This window comes from Mobula birostris, chromosome 14 (assembly GCF_030028105.1).
Source record: "Mobula birostris isolate sMobBir1 chromosome 14, sMobBir1.hap1, whole genome shotgun sequence".
Lineage (NCBI taxonomy): Eukaryota > Metazoa > Chordata > Chondrichthyes > Myliobatiformes > Myliobatidae > Mobula > Mobula birostris.
The window spans coordinates 11,056,023-11,075,412 of NC_092383.1; the positions used below are offsets into that span (position 1 = coordinate 11,056,023).

General features: G+C 43.9%; 1 protein-coding gene across 1 annotated transcript in view; it reads left to right on the forward strand.

Moving 5' to 3' along the window:
* Nucleotides 1-2,015: 2,015 nt before the first annotated feature.
* Nucleotides 2,016-19,390, forward strand: part of LOC140209438 (solute carrier organic anion transporter family member 3A1-like) — a 235,540-nt gene continuing 218,165 nt past the window's right edge. The window contains exon 1 of the mRNA XM_072277690.1: nt 2,016-2,472. Within this exon, the coding sequence (XP_072133791.1) occupies nt 2,332-2,472 (141 nt within the window). The 5' untranslated portion in view covers nt 2,016-2,331. The remainder of the gene's footprint in view (nt 2,473-19,390) is intronic.

Here is a 19,390-nt window from a genome sequence, read left to right on the forward strand (position 1 = left end):
AACATAGAGTAATTTCCAAAATCCAAATTTACCCTGCCTCTCTAATACTGACACATAAACCGTGTCAATGGACATTTCTTTTTTCAGTGCACCTGAATGGAGGTAGAGCTGTGATAAAGAGTTTGATTCTATTCGTTAATAATAAAAACCTTTGCGGTGACCAAAACCCTGTTCAACAGATAATCTCTGTTTAAAAGTAATTAAATTGATACAAGAGTGTTCTACTCCTATTGGCTATCATATTCTGTTATGGCGCCACCTCCTGACACAAGGCTCATAGACGAAACTGGCGAGGAGTATACAACCTGAAATTCTTACTCTTCGCAGATACTCACAATACAGAAATGCCCCCCCATATTGAATTAGACATAATTTAAAAGTTGTTTAGTTGCATTCAGCTAATCAGTGTAATGTGGTTGACATAATTTCTTCAGGGGCCCTTTCTGACAGTGGGATTCCAATTAATGTCATGTTCTACAGTGATAAATTCAATCCTGCACTCACTTTGCTTTGCTTTTTAGCAAACTTATATTCATTGGAAGAATTGAATCTAAATATTCCTTGAATGTTACACACTGACCGCCCTCCCCTCACCCCCCACTATTACATTTAATTCTGGCTACGCAAATACAACAGTTGAACTGTTCAAGACAGATCGAGGACATATATGGAAAGATGGAGGAATAAGGTGAGCAATACCTTGAGGGCTCGCACCCATCCTGCTCGTGGACTGTTTGTTCCATTCCGATCAGGGAGAAGACTACGTAGCAATCATGCCAGGACCAGCAGACTCGTACTGTTACCTTCACCAAAAAGTAAGACTGATTAAAAACTCTACCCACTAACCCAACCCCACCAAACACCCCCACCAACACGACTACTTTATCATTTCTTCTGAGAGTCACCTTAAGCACAGACACTCCTGTTCCCGGCATCACCTGTATGGACATACAATCAATCTACAGTACGAGATAAGCTATCTTATGTATTTATATTTATGGTTATTATTAATTATTGTGTTATTTATCTTATGGTGCTTTTTTGTGCTGTATTATTTCGTTCTTCCTTCTATTTGCGTATTGGAAATTACGTTAAACAACCTTGATACTGATCTTGAGAGCACAACTTGAAGATGCTGTGTTGGTAATATCTAATACTTATTAACAGCTGTTAGAATAAACGATCAAACATAATGCAATCAAGTTGTGAATTACAATTTTCAAAAAAAAATCTAAACAACAACTGTTCCTTTTTAAAAATTTCAATCACCGTGGTTTGCAAAGGATGGTCATTTTTGCGTACGGGGCAAAGTAGGTCTCGTGTTACGCAGTGCAGAATGAACCTATTCCTTATGGATTTGGTGAGCTGGTGTTGCAAAGAATTGGTTGGGCTGCAAGTTTCTCGGTTGCGCTATGAATTCACTTAAAGACATTACACCAAAGAGTAACCCGTAAAGGTTGAACACGGTCACAGCCGGATGCAGCTTCCGGCAGCATGTGGCATACTTGAAACAGACTGGGCTACCGTCAACTTTACAATGGGAAGAATTTTCCAAAACAATTTTGAATGAAGCCATTTATTGGCTATTGACAAAAAAATGTTTAAAAATCAAATCCATTCTATTTAGGTGTTAAAGTGGATGAATAGCTACCTGCATTACATCGAAGTAACAGTGCATGGTATAAAAGATGGGTACTTGGAGATTGCCGTGTTAGGGTAATCTCAGGCTAATATCCAGCATAATCAGAGGAAAATGACAAGGCGTTTTCCAGTTTTAACTAGACTCGCTGGCCGTCTTTTCTCCCTCACTGTGGCGGACAGCAGGATGTGGCACCCCCCTTCCCTCCTTTATATGCAAATCCAGAACTAAAATGAACCCCCCCCCCCCCCCGTCACAGAGTGTGAACTGCGGGCGGCGTGTTACAGGTGAATGCGCGCTCGGCTGCATAATTGTTCCCCCCACTCCGCCCTTCCTGGTAGATGAAGCGGTTGAGTGGCAGGCAGGGGAGGATTAAGGAGACCGGTGGAAGCGGGCAGCCGCTGACGGCCTCCCGGTTCCTGGCCAGGAGATGCCGGCAGTATCCAAGGTCCGCAGCTCGCAGAATTAGCATGCCTCTTTCCTGCCCCGTAGACGCGGGGAGGGGGTGAGGAGAGGAGGCTGTCCTGTGCGCTGGAGAGGAGGAGGGTCCCGAATGAGGTGACAATGGAAGGACACCAGAGATGAGCAGGATATTGGAGCGGGGTGATTGAGAAGGATCCGGACTCTCTCTCTCTCTCTCTCTATTTCTGTGTCTGTCTAAGGGGGAAAGCGCCTGAGACAAACATAGGAGGATGCAGAGTGGACAACTGCGGAGTAGTGGCGCCAGCAATGTCCAAAAAGGCGAGAAGAAATCTTGCTTTTCCAACATCAAAATCTTCCTGATCTCGGAGTGCGCGCTAATGCTGGCACAGGGGACAGTCGGGGCTTATCTGGTAAGGCGAATTAAGTACCTGGGAGACTAAATATCTCAAGACAATTCGTCTTAACATCAAGCCTCATTGTTGTTATCTTGTATTTTTTAAAAAGTTGATATGGGACTTTGAGATCTTACGCACGAAACTGTACCGAAATGAGACGGAAGATTATCTCTCAGCGACGGTTCACAGAAAATATGGTTTTGTAAAATGTGTTCAGCACTTGCGAATTTGCAATGATCAGACTGAGTGTTTTTTTAGAAGTGAAATCAGGTAATAATGTTTTCGCACTTGAGATGTTGAAAAAGATTGGCGTGTATAAGAATTTCATATGTTAATATGGATAGCTAAATCCTGTTATTAGCTGGTGTTATAATTCAGAGTCTGATAAGCTTCTGATCGAGTTATATGTAAGCAACTTGTTTAAATGACAGCTTTAATATAGCAATCACTCCTCAATATCAAATTCATTGCAATTTTATTTTGCAAGCTTATTTAGCCTTATTTCGTCCCCAGTATCCTACTGCAGTGAAAGGGAAGGGTAAACTGATTTCATTCACCCAGTTCGGGTAATGCGATTCTGTTATTTTGGCTCTGTATATGATGCAATTCTTGCGTGTGGAGGGGCACGACACATGTACAGTTACATGCAAACACGAGGAAACAATCATTTTGGAACAAAGAATTGGGATAATCGTTAGCCAAAGCATGATAGATTGCTGTTTCTATGGAAACATACAGTGGTTGCTGGGGACTCTTACATAACTGTTATCAATCAGTTACAAAGTATGGTCCCAGGGATTGTGTCTCATCGTTTAGAACCATTTTGCTTTCTGTTTGCATTTTTTGCAGCTCATAATTGCTTCTTTGGAGAAGAACTGAATAATGTGTTCATGTTATGGAGATAGACTAACTTTAAATTCAGGATGGTAATGTGCCTGTTTATCTGCAACACTCTCTCTCTGTTGATCTTTCGCTCTCTCTTTCTGTTGGTCTCTGGCGCTCTCTTTCTCTCTGTTGGTCTCTTACTCTTTCTTTCTCTGTCTCTCGGTTGGCCTTGCTGTCTCTGTTGGGCTATCTTTTTCTCTCTCTCTGTTCGACCTTCTCTGTTGGACCCTTTCTCTCTGTGGTCTCTTTTGTTCTCTCTCTCTCTCTCTCTCTCGTACTCTCTAGTGGTCTCACTCTTTTTCTCTGTTGCTCTCTCTGTAGGTCTATCTTTCTCTCTGTTGGTCCCTTTCTCTCTCTGTCAGTCTCTCACTCTCTGTTGACTCTCTGTTGGTCTCTCAATCTCTGTATCTCTATCTCTGTTGGTCTTTCTTTCTCAGTCTTCACCTCTGTTGGTTTATTTCTCTCTCTCTCTTTCTGTTGGTCTCTCTCTCTCCCTCTATCTCTTGTTAACTATCAGTGCCTTTCTGTTTTACTCTTCTGCTCCTTTCCCCCTCTTTGTATCTGTCCAAGTCCATTCTTTTTCTGCTATTCCTTCTCTTGCCGACCCTCTCCCTCTTCCCTAACTCTGTGAAAGACGCACAGTCACTGAGTCATACATCAGCATGGCAACAGGCCTTTTGGCCCAACTCGTCCGCGTTGACAAAGATGCGCATCTAAGCTCACGCTATCTGCCCGCATTTGGCCCATAGACCTTTCCATCCATGGACCTACCCTAGAGTCTTTTAAATGTTACTGTGCCAGCCTCAACTACCTTCTCTGGCAGCTCATTTCATATTAAAGATATGGGGGGGGGGCGGGATTGTCAGTGGTAAGGTTTTTACACAGAGAGTAGAATTCCCTGCCAGGGTAGTGGTAGAGGCAGATACATTAGGGGCATGTAAGAAGCTCAGAGATAGGCGCATAGACAATAGACAAGTGGAGTGGGAAGTGTTAGATTGAGCTTAGAGTAGGTTAAAAGGTCGGCACAACATCGTGGGCCAAAGGGCCTGTTCTGTGCTGCAGTGATCTACATTGACAGCCCCCTGCAAGAAGAAGATGCCCCACAGCTGCCTTTTAAATCTTTCCTCTCACCTTAAATCTATCTCACACTAGGCATGAGGAACCTGTGCCGTTTAAAATTTATCTGCAGGGTCTGCACAGCAGTTTAATTTTCATCCACCTTCCTGGAGACGCTGCATTTAACGGAATTACGGCTCTGTGCCAGGCTCCTGGAGAACCTGAATGCTTCAAAGGTCTGCATGAAATTGCCCGTAAGAAGTAAGTCATTGACAGCAATAGCAAATGGCCCTTGAGCTACATTTCCATATCGCTCAGTTGCTTAATATTGACTGACTCGTCCGTTATCCAGGGTGATAACTTCGTAAATCTGAGCAACTATCTTCACCTTCTATTTCTGCAGCTGCTTTCAAATAATGCATGAGGATTTTTTAGATCACCTGTGCTATTTTTGTTCATTGAGGCTCGGTCAGTAGTGCTCAGTCACACCCGAGACAGCAGCTTCTGGGCGCAAGTTCTCTTTGACACTTAAGCTGAAAGAGCCATCGAGTCACATACCACAGGAAACGGGCCCTGTGACCCGACCTGTCTATGTGGATCGTCTGTCTGTAATAATCCTATTTGCCGCCATTTGGTTTATAGCTAAGTATGCCTTGGCGATTTAAATGTTCATTTCGATACTTCTTACATGTTGTGACATTTTCTGCCTCAGCTATCTGAAACATTCCAGATTTCTTCCACTCTCTAGGTGAAAAGCATTCTTCTTCAGATTCACTCTAAACCTCCGGCTTTTACAAGCTCCTGCTCGGGCAGGGGTTTCCAACATGGGGTCCACGGACCCTTTGCTTCATGGTATTGGTTCATGGCATTTAAAAAGGTTGGGAACCCCTGTGCTAGGCAAAAAGGGTGCCACGGTAGAGTAGCAGTTTGGTGACGCTATTACACGTTGGAGTTCAGAGGTCAATTCCAGCGCCGTCTGTAAGGAGTTTGTACATTCTCCCTGTGAATCACCTGAGTTTCCTCTGAGTGCTTTGATTCCCTTCTACAGTACAAAGATGTACTGGTTGATAGGTTGATTGATCATTGGAAATTGTCCTGCGATTAGGCTCGGGCTAAATAGGTGGGTTGCTGTATGGTGTGGCTCTGTTGCAGGCTGTATCCCTAAATAAACAAACAGGTCGCTAGATAAAACTTTCTTACTATCTACCTTGTCCATACTCCTCATAATTCCTCAATCAGCATCCCCTTACCCTCAAACTCCTTTAAGCCATGGAGTGCAGCGCAGAAAAATGCCCTTCAGCCTATCTAGGTCATGCAGCTTAGTTTTTCACCTGGGCTCGGCATGGTCACCTGGAGTCTGCATGGTCACCTGGACTACTGCATTGTCACCTGGTCTACCGCAATGTCACCTGGACTACTGCCGGGCCACCTGGACTACTGGGGGTTATACCTAGGCTATTGCATTGTCACCTGGTCCACTTGAATTATAGAGTCATCTGGACTACTGTAGGATCCTCTTGGACCACTGAAGTCTCCATCTGGACTACCTCAGTCTCCACTTGGACGACTGCAGGGTCAGCTGGACTACGGCTTGGTCAGCCGGGGCTACTGCAGTCTTCATCTGGACCACTGAAATCCCCACCTTGTCTCTACCTGGACCACCGTAGGGTCCACAATTACTGCTAGAAGTCCAACTGAGTTGGCTGCAACTATGTTCTACTTGAGGCAGTGAACCTCAACAACGTGCTGACTTTGAAATGGGGCAGAACACAGATCCATGGATCGACACCAGGCCTCAAAGGATCAAACCCTGAGGGAAGATAACACCAAAATTTTTTTATTGCTGAGTTTAGAAGGTTATTCAAGATTCAGGGATTTGACGGGCGGATACAGAGAAGCTCTTCCTTCTGCCTGTAGAAACAGAGAGGTTTACAGAAGAAACCTGTAATTGGACTTCCCTGCTATTGGTCCAAAGACTCAAAGTCTGTGGCTCCTCATTGTTCATCCAGATTCTGTTTAAACTGGTTATTGGCTAAATAGAAGGGAGGCGTTAGATTGATCGTGGAGTAGATTTATGTAGGCTAGCGCATCATGGGCTGAAGGGCCTGTACTGTGCTATACTGTTCCATGTTCTATAAACGTGGTGAAGGTTTCTGCCTTGACAACTCCTCTTTGCCGTGAGTACCAAAACACCAGCAGGAATAAGTGGCACAATTTAGTTTTCTCATTTCCTCTCCAACTTTTTCACAAATAATCTTAAATCATTGACCCTGTTAGCAGCCTTCTCTCCAAAGTGAAATATGCCCTTTCTGTGTATCCTCTTTAGACCTTATAGAAATTACTTCACCCTGGACTCCCTTATTGCAACCCCAGCCGGACACTTTCTCCTCCTAACTCTAACTCTAGCCCGAGCAACACCCTGCTCCTTCCCGGTGCTGTTGTGCCCTTCCTCCTGCAGACTGGCATTGGAACCAGAGCTAGAGTATCAGGATCATTGAGGAGTGAATTCTGGAAGGCATGTGGTGCACAGGGTGGTACAAATCTGGAAGTCGCTCTCCCAACGGTTTGTGGTGCCAGTAGAAGATTTCAAGGTGAACTCTAAATTTACTTGGGTAAAGGTGTCAAAGGGAAGATGAAATACACTAAGGTTCAGAGCACCTGTGTTCTCTTTGAAACGCAGAAGGATGGAGGGCACATATTAAACACCTGGGACATCAAACAATCCAGCACAGCAACAGGAACTTCAGCCACCATGTCTGCACCAAAATACAATGTCAAATTAAACTAAACCTCTTCTGCCTGCACGTCATCCATATACCCCCATTTCCCCCATATTTGTGTGTCCCTCTAACAGCCTCTTAAATGCCACTGTTGTATCTGCTTCCACCATTACCTCTGATAGCTTGTTCCAGGCACCAACCACTATCTGTATAAGATAACTTGTTCCTCACGTCTCCTTTATATTTCCCCTTTATATTTAAATATACATTTCTTCCCTGGGAAGAGATTCTGATTGCCTACTGTATCTATGTCCCTCACAATCTCATATTCTTCTGTCAGCTCTCCCCTCAATCCAGAGAAAAGAACCTAAGTTTGTCCAACCTCTCTCTATAGCTTATACCCTGTGATCCAGGCAGCATCCTGGTAAAGCCCTTCTGCACCTTTTCCAAAGCCTCAACATCCTTCCTATAGTGGGATGACCACACTCCAAGTGCAGCCTCACCTAAGTTTTGTACAGCTGCAAGCTATTCTATAGTTCACATAGTTAAATGGACAGTGAAATTCTGATAATTTGGTACTTTTAGAAGTAATTTCAGATAATAAGATTTCCTGGGCTTTTGAGTGATACTTTAATTAATATCTACTTTTACTTTTCTTAAGAGTAATACATTTTGCTATGAATTCAGTGAGGTTAAAGGCAGCAGGAAATATACAAGCATTCCCGACCTCGGTTCTGGCCACAAACAGGCCCTGACCCCTGGGCCTTCTCAACCCCAAACCTGGTTCCAGCCACACACCTGCCCCATGGTCATGACCCCCACACTGGCTGCACTCCGATTCTGTCCTAGCTGTATTCGGATCATCTTCTGAATAAATGAGTGAGATGGATACCAGACCCTCGGAATCTCTGTACAATCAAATGCCAGATTATTGGAGTTTTTACTACTTTGTACTAGCTATTCTACATTGGCTTCCTGTATCTTTTAGAATTGAAGTACCTAGCTTGGGTGTTATCTTTGATTCTGATTTGAATTTTAAACCCCACAAGAAGGAAGTGACCTGAGCAGCATTACAAAATATTGCAAAGGCATATTCGTTTCTGCCATGTAGTGGTGCTAAAAAACTAATTCACACCTTTATATTGAATAGACTAGGTTAGTGCACTGCACTTTTTACTGACCTTCCAACGCAATCTATTGACATACTTCAACTCATTCAGAACCTCGCTAAAAGACTTTTAACCAAAACCAGGATGAATGAACATATCACTCCCGTGCTAGCTACTCTGCAATGGCTTCCTGTATCTTTTAGAATTGATTTTGACATTCTCTTACTTCTTGTTAAAGCTCTTAATGGTCTGGGACTGGAGTATACCGCAGAATCTTTTTTTGTTTTATAATCCTGCTCGCGCTCTCAGGTCTTCTGCTGCTCTGTTAAATTTAAACAACCTCCCTCAAAAGATAATTGACAAGTCAGCTTTTTTGAACTATGCTCCTAAACTGTGGAATTCAATACCTAAAACTATAAGGGACGCTGACTCAGTTGGCACTTTTAAACATCGGCTCAAACCCGATTTATTTAATCTTGCTTTTAACTAACATCTTTTTGTCTTTTATTTTCATGTTTTTACTTTTATCCCATTGCAAAGCAGTTTGAGCTACATCATCTAAATGAAAAGTGCTCTACAAATAAAGTTATTAATATTATTATTAATCAGATGCATCAACCAATTGGCTTGTTACAATTGTTTTAAACTGAATCCCAGGATTAGGGCATCACTGTCCTTGCCATGGTTTATTGCCCCGAATGTGGTGGCTGTGAAAACCATTTCAGGTGATAGTCAGCATAGGTGCGGGCTCAGGAGAAAGCGATCATATATCAGCTTTTTATCCTCAGACGTCATTAGTGAACCAGATGGTATGTTCCAGGTGACCATTACTAATGATAGATTAATGTTACTTGAAAAGACCTTTACTAATTCTTCAGAATCAGAAACAGGTTTAATATCACTGGCATATGTGGTGAAATTTGTGGCTTTGCGGCAGCAGTAAATTGCAATAGATAATAATAAAACCTGTACGTTACAAAATGAAGTATATATATTACAATTAAATTAGATATGTAGTGCAGGAAGAAAGGGGAAAAATAGTGAGGTGGTGCTCATGGGTGGGTTCAATGCCCATTCAGAAATCTGATGGCAGAGGGGAAGAAACTGCTCCTGAAACATTGAGTGTGTGTTTTCAGGCATCTGTACCTCCTTGATGAGAAGAGGCATGGCCTGGGTGATGGGGGCCCTTAATGATGGATGCTGTCTTTTTGAGGCATTGCCTTTTGAAGGTGTTCTGGATGCTGGGGAGGCTAGTGCCCATGATGGAGTGCTTCAATATTCTGGACATCCCCTTTTCATCCAATGGGAGGCCACAAATTCTTGTAGTAGTATTCGAACTCATGCCTCCAACTGGATGTCCGGACTTGTGTTTACTGGTTCATAACTTAACCAGTAGCCAACCACACTTGTTACTGCATCAATAGAACAGAACATCGCACAATACAGCAAAGGAACAGGTACTTTGTGTGACACTTTCTGCAGACTTTTTCTTTGAGCCAACAGTCACATGTATCAAGGGAGGATTTGCCACATCAATAACATCTTTGGCTTTTTGTACCATTCAGGGACATTTTGTGCATCTCACATCCTAATCTCCTTTTCTGTAGTTCTGCTGCATCCTCTGCTGCAGTCTCTAATGACATTGCAATGGTCAATGCCCATTCTAAGGTTAGGTCTGTTAAGAACAGTAACCTTGTTTGAGTGCTTTGGCTATGCATGCCACATACAAGCCTGTCCTTTAATGCACCAGAAAGTCCATCTCTAACGTCACAGTACTGGGAAAGTTTGCACAGTTCTGCAATGTATTGTAAATAGTTTCATCTTTTGACTTGTTTCTTTTGTAAAATCTAAATCACTCAGCTATTACCAGCGGTTTGGGGCTCAAGCGATTTTGCAAAATTGTAACAATTTTGTCGAATGCTTTGCTTGCTGACTTTTCAGGGTTACTAGGTTGCGTAAGAGACTGTGTGTTCTTGGGCCCATTAGGCTAGGAAGCTTAGGGGCTTTCTTTTGCTCCTCTGAGTTGTTTGCAATACAATACAGTTCAACCCTCTCGCTATACGACTCCCAGCCTTCATTAGTGCTACCAAATTCGTCACCTTTCCTGACTGAAGCCATCGCCACGTTATCTTCACTTTAAATGCAGTGCATCTTTCATTGTTGCTCAGGGGTCCTTTGGCTTTCTCGTGCTGTTCAATTCTCGCTGTTTTGTCCCGTGACTATCAGTGCAGTCCATGATATTTTCTGACATTCAGGTTCATACTTTTTGCCAATTTGTCGTGTCTGTGCACAACTATATATCTATTAACTGAAAGCACGAATATGGGAGATGACTCCAGCTGGTGTACTCATATTGCAATGAGAGAGACAGAACAATGTGCATACATGGACAATACTGCATGCACAAACAACAGGTCAGTATGTGGTGCTAAGCAGGGTGGCGGGGGGGCGGGGGGTTGGTCATTGCTCCAGAAGAAATAGATCCATACATTACGGCTCGGATCCCAATATCCTGTCTTTATAGTCTATCTGGGCCGGTGTTTAAATTGACCAAACAGCAGAACAGCAAAAAGTTCCGGCACCCTGAAGAGAGGAGTGAACATCATGGAGAGGGAGTGAAATCAGCTCTCGCCTTTGATCTGGGCCAGTATTTAAATCATCTAAACAGCAAATCGTACCTCACACTCGGACCCAGCTGCAGCAAAATGTTTTGGGCATTGACTGCGGTGCCCAGCGACTCACTCCAGGCCCAGATTTCGCCGCCCAGCCCAAAGCCGCTCCAAAGTCTTCAAACTAGCTTGACACCCAGAGTGATCCAACCTCACTCCCAGGCTAGTAGTACAGGTACTGAATCTCCTCAGCCCAAGCCCCGACTTCTCCTCTCGGCTCCCAAGGTGATCCAACCATAACTATGGTTATGGTTAGTGAGTTCTAGCCATGTTATGTTGGCGCCAGAAGTGTGGCGACATTTCTTGCTGATTCAATTTGATACAAAGCACAGTTTGCTTTATAAAGTCATAGTCATCAAACGTTCATCATCATCATCAAGTGCCGTGTTGTATGACATCATCATTATGTGCCATATCGTATGACATCGTTATGTGCCATGTTGTATGATGTGGGTGATCATGTTCTTATCCATGACCATGATTGTTCTTGCCAATTTTTTGACAGAACTGATTTGTCATTGCCTTCTTCTTGAACAGTGTCTTTATAAGACAGGGACCCCAGCCATTATCAATACTCTTCAGAGATTGTCTGTCTGGCATCAGTGGGTGCATAAGCAGGACTTGTGATGTGCACCAGCTGCTCATACAACATGCTCCCTTGGTTTCATGTGACCCTGATTGCAACAGAACACAACAGTGTAGAAACAGGCCCTCTGACCCATCTAGTCTATGCCAAACTATTATTCTGTCTAGTCCCATTCACCTGCACCAGGGATGTAACCCTCCATTCCCCTCCCATCCATCGAGTTATCCAAACTTCTCTGAAGTGTTGAAATCAAACCAGCATCCATCACTTCCGGTGGCAGCTCGCTCCATATTTTCACCACTCTCTGAGTGAAGATATTTTCTCTCATGTTCCCCGTAAGTTTTCCACCTTTCACTTGTAATTCCCTGGTTCACATCTTTACTGTTATGCTGTAGGTATTCCACTTAGCAGCTCTGTAAGAGCTGCTTGTTCTGCTTTCAGCCTGTTTGGGTTATTGTTGAAGATAAGGGATGATGTGGAATGTGTGCCATCCAATTAGCGTGGGGTTTTCTTGGTGAGGGACAATAAGGTTGGGTCTGGGGTTTTTTTTTGTTCGAGAGGAGATGAAGAGAGAAGACGCTGGGGAGAACTGGTCGTAGCATACTATCCGGTGGGAGACCTGTTTGTTCAAGATGGATTGCGAGCAACATTCAAAGGGTTTTCACGTTGACCAAGGGTCCAACGCAAGATGAGCTCCAACTTGTGTACATTTGACCGTTTAATTAGAATGAGCCCTTTTTGTTGTTCTTTACTAACCCTTCAGTTAAGATTCATAAATGTAATTCCTTTGCTCGTATGCAGTGTGCTGTCTGATATTTTGTGGCACTAATCTGTAACAAGGTAACAAACGACACAGCAGCCACACAAACCGGGTTTGGGCTGGGATCAGGCGCACCTCAATCTCACGAGTTTGGCGGGGCCGGAGGTGGTTTTCCCTAGCCTTACGTAGCTAAGGAAACCGGGGTGTTTCACACTCATAATCTTTGATCTCTGCTTCTAGCCTCACCAGACCTCAGCAGAAAGAGCTTGCTTGCATTTGCCCGAACCGTACCCCTCACATATGTTTTGATGTTTCGATGTACATATGACAAACAGAGCTAATCTTAATCCCTTACTCACTCTTCCTTCAGTTAGTCCTGACGAAGGGTCTCGGCCTGAAACGTTGACTGCACCTCTTTCTACAGGTGCTGCCTGGCCTGCTGCGTTCACCAGCAACTTTGATGTGTGTTGAGAGCTAATCTTAATCTTATTTAGTTCCAGAAAAGTGGGACGAGGATATTTGGACATTGCAGCAGGGTATGGATTAGTTGCAGGAGTGGGGAAAATCTTGGCAAATGGATCTTAATGAAGGGAAGCGTGAGGTTGCACATTTTGAGAGAAGGTATGAAAAGTCATACTGTTACTCAGAGAGAGATTGCAGATGAGAGCAGTACAGAGGGCTCTGGATTTTATTGTACATGAAGCACAAAAGATTAGTAATATCACGCTGCAAATGATTAAGAAGGCAAATGGCACATTTGCATTTATTGTTAATGAGTTGAAGTTTAAAAATAGAGAGGCATTGTTACAACTGGTCAGGGTATTGGTGAGATTGGATTGGGAATACTGAGCAGTTTTAGTCCCATCAGACCATTAAATACAGGAGCAGAATTAGGCCATTTGGCCCATCGCATCTGGTCCACCATTTCATCATGGCTGATCCATTTCCCCTCTCAGCCTCAATCTCCTGCCTTCTCTCCGTATCCCTTTATGCCCTGACTAATCAGGAATCTATTAATCTCTGCCTTAAATATACCCAATGGCTTGGCCTCCACATCCTCCTGTGGCAACGGATTCCACAGAATCACCTCTTTCTGGCTAAAGAAGTTCCTCCTCATCTCCGCTCTAAAAGGACACCCCTCCTTGAGGCTGTGTCCTCTGGTCTTAGACTCCCCCGCTTTTGGAAACATCCTCTCCACATCCACTCCATCAAGGCCTTTCAGCAGTCCAGAGGTTTCAATGAGGTCAGCCCTCTAAATTCCTTTGTATAAGATGTACTGGCATTGGAGTCGGTGCATAAGAGGACTACTTGGCTACTGGGATGAGAGAATTATCCTATCACTAGGAGTCTGAACTTTGGTAGAATGAGAGGAATCATATTGAGACATCTCTTAAAGGAGTATGGCAGGGTGGACATCGAAATACCTCAATGATGCAAGAATGTCATCCATTTTATGTGCCATCATCCTGGTACATTCCACCTCAGGCCAATGTCAGGCAGGTACTGTAGGAGCTGAGCACTGTGATTAGCAGGCATGAAACAGCGCAACAACCGATGGAGGGCAATTTTAAGGCAAAAACAAACCCAATTCCAAATTAATATTAGTGACAGAATCAGATGCACGCCAGCTCTGACAGGGTTTGCAGACCGTTACTTCCTACAAGGCGAAACCCAACATCATGAATAACTGTGACGCTTCACTCCAAGGTCAGCTCAATGCTGCTTATTGACTTTGAAATGAGGCATAAAACTACGCCTGTGCAAATCCCTCTAGCATCTGGTGACCCTCTGATCTTTGTCTTGAAGGCCGACGTCAGAACATCTTTCAAGCGTTTGAACCCTCGCAAGGCGTCGAGCCCTGATAGTGTACCTGGAAGGGAATTGAAAACCTGTGCCAAACAACTGGCAGGAATGTTCAAGAACATCTTCAATCTCTCACTGCTGCAGTAAGAGATTCCCACCTGCTTCAAATGGACAACAATCGTTCCAGTGCCCAAGAAGAGCTGGGTGAACTGTCGCAACAACTATCACCCACATCCACTGCATTCACATCTACTGTGATCAAGTGCTTTGAGAGGTTGGTCAGGCCAGAATCAACTCCTGCCGAAGCAAGAACCTAGACCCGCTACAATTTGCCTATTGTCACAAAGGCTACAGCAGATGCCATCTCACCCCTCTCCAGTCAGCCTCGGATTCCCTGGACAATCGCAAGAAAGGCTGCTGTTTATTGATTACAGATCAGCATTCAACACAATTAAACCCTCAGTACTAATCAAGAAGCTCCAATACCTAGGCCTCTGTACCTCCCTCTGCAACTAGATCCTTGACTTCCTCACTGGGAGACTGCAATAAGTGCGATCAGAAAGAACATCTCCTTGCTGACAGTCGACACTGGCACACCTCAAGGATGCATGCTTTGCCCACAACTCTACTCTCCCTACACCCACGACTGTGTGTCTAGGAACAGCTCAAGCACCATCTATAAATTTGCGGATGACACACAATTATTGTTGGCAGCATTTCAGGTGGTGATGAGGAGGCATACAGGAGTGAGACGGGTCAGCTGGTAGAGTGGTGTTGCAACACCAACCTTGCACTCAGTGTCAGTATGAACAAGGAATTGTTTGTAGATTTCAGGAAGGGGAAGCCAGGGAAACACACATGAATCTTCATTGAGGGTCAGCGGTGGAAAGGGTGAATAGTTTCAAGTTCCTGGGTGTCAACATCTCTGAAGTTCTATCCTAGGTCCAACATATTGATGCAATTACAAAGAAGGCATGTGCAGCTATATTTCATTAGGATTTTTAGGAGTCTCGCAGATTTCTATAGATGTACCGTGGAGAGCTTTCGAACTGGTTGCATCACTGTCTGGTATGGAACGGCCACTGCACAGGTTCAGAAAAAGCTGCAGAAAGTTGTAAACTCAGCCAGCTCCATCGTGGGCTCTGGCCTCTCCAGCGTCAAGGACACCTTCGAAAGGCCATGCCTCAGGAACACAGCATCCATCATTAAGGACCCTTGTCATCCAGGACATGCTCTTTTACCATCCAGCAGGAGGCACAGGAGGCTGAAGACACACACTCAATGACTCAGGAACAGCTTCTTCCCCTTTGCCATCAGATTTCTGAACGGGCATTGAACCTATGAACACTACCTCATTATTTTGTTTTTGCTCTCTTTTTGCACAAATTACTGAATTTACTTTTTATATATACGGTGGATTCCAGTAAATTGGAACACATCAGAAGCAATTCAGTTTGGTCCAATTAAACAGTAGCCCCAATTAGTCAAAGTTTCTTGGAAATAGTTGAAATGTATGAAAAAAGACAAACTGCTGTTTAACTGAGTAACAAATTGTGTTTTAAATGAAATACGGAACAAATTAAAACAGTAGCAATACTACCACAGTCCTATAAAACTGTAGTTTCTAATAGCTGTCGACAGATGATTTCATCCAGTGCACACTGCCGATTTCTTTGATGAATTGTAAATGAACAAAATCAGTGCAGACACTTAGTACAGATAATGGACTGCCTTCATACAGTGCTTTTGACAATTGCATCCTCCAAATCTTCATATTCGTGATAACATTCAGGATGATTGTAGATACCTTCAAAATCTTAGTAGTTTCTAACTCTTTAAAGTAGTGGTATTCACTGTCACCTGTTTCTGGCATCTCCAAGCTTGAATAATTGAAACTGCACAGAGCAAAACCGTTCAGAATTGTCTGACTGCTATTTCTTGCAACAGTCAGTAACAAAAATGACTGTTGTTTGAACATAAACACAGGCAACAATGCTATTTAAAAACTGTGTAGTGTTTAACGGCCACACAAGTGCACGCGCAACTGATGGCTAGTTAGAAACTTTGGCAACGGCCTCCTGTCTCAATTAAGTGCACTTTGTCCCAAATAATCAAAGGGAATCCTGGCTACTTTCTCAATTAGTTTTTGTTCTTTAAGAGTTGGTCCAGCTAAGTCGTTGCCCTGATTAACTGATGGCCCAATTACCCAGAATCCTCTGTTTCTTATTGTAATTTATAGTTTTTAAAAAGATTATGAATTGCATTACTGTATACTGCTTCCAAAAAACAGCAAATTTCAGTGATATTAAACCTGATTCTGATTCTAATGGGAAACTCTCAAATGTGGGATCATAGTAAGAACATAAGAGGCCACAGAAGGCTGTGAGTCTCTGAAATTCTCTACTTGAGAAGATTGAGGTGGCGAGATCACTAGAGGTATTTGAGAGGTAGATTTTTCAGTTAGTTTGCGGCATTGGCACAGAAGAGAAGTTGAATCATGAGGTAAATCAGCTAGCATTATATTAAATGGCAAGACATGTTTGAGGGGTTGGGATATACAGCTGCTCCCGGTTTCTTGTGATCCTCTGTTCAGCTACACGGTCAAACTAGGGCAGCAGGGGTTGCTCTGGCAGTAATCATAGCTGAGGGGAGACTTGCTGGGGAGCGGTGGAAGATCTTGGCTTGTGTGGGGTTAAAAGAGAGTAGATTTAAGGTTCATTTACCATGTGTACACGGAAACATACAGTGAAATGAGTTTAAAAATGCAAACACAAGGAAATCTGCAGTTGCTGGAATTTCAAGCAACACACATAAAAATTGCTGGTGAACGCAGCAGGCCAGGCAGCATCTCTAGGAAGAGGTACAGTTGACGTTTGCGGGCTGAGACCCGTCATCAGGACTAACTGAAAGAAGAGCTAGTGAGAGATTCTTGCATTAACAACCAACACACCTGAGGGTGTGCTGGGGAAAGTCTGCATGTCGCCACACATTCCAGTGCCCGCATGCCCACAATGTTCAGCAGAACAACACAGAACACAACAAGCAACAAAACAACAGTCGCAAAGCAAGCCTCATTCCTCCTTCCCACCCCGACCATGCATATTCTTCTAACTCCAAGCCATCTGCTTTAGTGTCCAGCCTCAGATTTGGACTGGAACACGCAGGTGTTGGGCCTTTGACTGCCCCAGCAGACTCACAGGGATTCGCACACTTGGAGCTCCAGCCAGAAGGCCACGACTGCCGGTCTTCTGATTCGATCCCTGGGCCTCGATCCTCGGCATCACCACCAGCAGCCGCTTATCTTATTAGTGGAGGATTCAAGGAGCAGGTGGCGTAGATTTAAAATGCTGAGCAAAGGTACAAGGAGAGAACAAAGAAATACATTCTAGTTCAGGGAATGGTTACGTATAGGAACCCAGTAACCAAAAAGTGAAAAAAAGAGAATCAGATTCAATTCTAAAGAGAATTTGTGCAGGTACTTGAGAGGGCAGTTACAGAGTTAGAGAGAAAGGCCATAAGACAAAGGAGCAGAAGTCGGCCATTCAGCCCATCGAGTCTGCTCCGCCATTTTATCATGAGCTGATTCATTCTCCCATTTCGTCCCACTCCCCCGCCTTCTCACCATAAAGTACGAACTGAACAGATTGCTTAATTAACACCCAATATAATTTGATGGGCCCAATGGCTTCCATTTAACCTATAACTATTCTGTGATCCTTTGGTGAATCTGTGGGGTACATCACTCTTCTTCCTAGGAAATTATGCTACCAATATATCCCAGTACCTCAGAGAAATATTCTAATTGCTAATTTTTGCTATCATTGAAACGCCAAGATGGTGCCGAGCTGTGGTCTCTGGTGCGGTTGTGGCACAGGTAGTTGTTTTTTAGCTAGTAGGGATGATTTTGGGAACAGAGTGCGGAGTTAGGGGTCAAGTTAGTGTTTAGGGACAGTGATGTGGGGGAGTTAGCAGTTAGGTTGGAGTCTAGGCCTCTGCAATCTGCTTTCTAAGATCAGCTTGTGATGAAGGACATCCGTGGATGGATGTCAAGCTGGCAAGCACCGTGGACAAAGGGCTAATGTTCCCCAAGGTCGGCAAGGTCCCCCCAGGTTGACAGATCCCGGGATGGGAGACCAGTGCGGGCAGGAGGCACGAGGGCCGGAGACTCCATAGGTCAGTGAGTCTGGAGTTTGGGTTCCATCATCAGCAAGTCCTGAGGTGATACTGAAGATCAAAGCCCAAAGGTTGATGGCCAAAGATAGCGAGTTTTGGTCAAGGCTGATAGCTGAAGCCTTGGGTCTGGAGGGGAGGGAGAAAAAGGACTTGTTTTATTGTTGGTGTTGTTGTTGCTGCTTGTGTGGCTCTCTCAAGCATTGTAGGCATGCTATGTTGGCGCCAGAATGTGTGGCGCCATTTGCAGGCTGCCCCAGCACATTCTTAGGTTGTGTTGGTTGTTAACTGTCTGTTTTCATGTACGTGATAAATAAATAAATGAATCTGAATCTGAAAAACACATTGAAGTCAAATGTGCTCTGCTCTTCCATGCTGCATCTGACAATGTTATTTAAAACAGGCTAAAAGCAATACATAAATTACGGTCGGAAGTATATATATATTTAAAAAGTTAAATTAAGTAGTACAAAAAAAGAGAAAAAAAGTAGTGAGGTAATATCCTTGGGTTCAGTGCTCATTCAGAAATCTGATGGCTGAGAGAAAGATGTCCTGGATGCTGGGGAGGCTAGTGACCATAATGGGGCTGACTGAATTCGCAACATTCCACAGCTTATCTTGATGCTATGCAGTGGTTCCAACCACCCCACCCCTCCTACCACCACCAGCATATCAGACAGTGATGCAGCCCGTTAGAATGCTCTTCACAACACATCTGCAGAAATCTGTGAATGTCTTTGTTGACATACCAAAATTCCTCAAACTCCAAGTGAAATATAGGCGTTGTGAGACCTTCTTTTTAGCTGCATCGGTACGTTCGGCCCAGGATAGATCCTCAGAGATGTTGACACCCAGGGACTTGAAACTGCTCTTTCCATTTCTAATCCCTTGATGAAGACTGGAGTGTGTTCCCTCATCTTACCCATTCTGAAGTCCTCAATCAATTCTTTGGTCTTCCTGATGCTGAGTGCAATGTTGTTGCTGTGACATCACTCAACCAACTGATCTATCTTGCTCCTGCATGCGTTTAGCACTAAATAACACTATTCTGACCATCACAGTTACTTAGATCATTACAGCCTGGCTTTAGTGTGCTGTGTAGTCATTACAACAGCAATGGACTGACAAAGAGCAGTATTGCTTCAGGGTTTCATCTCACTGTTGCTGACATCCTT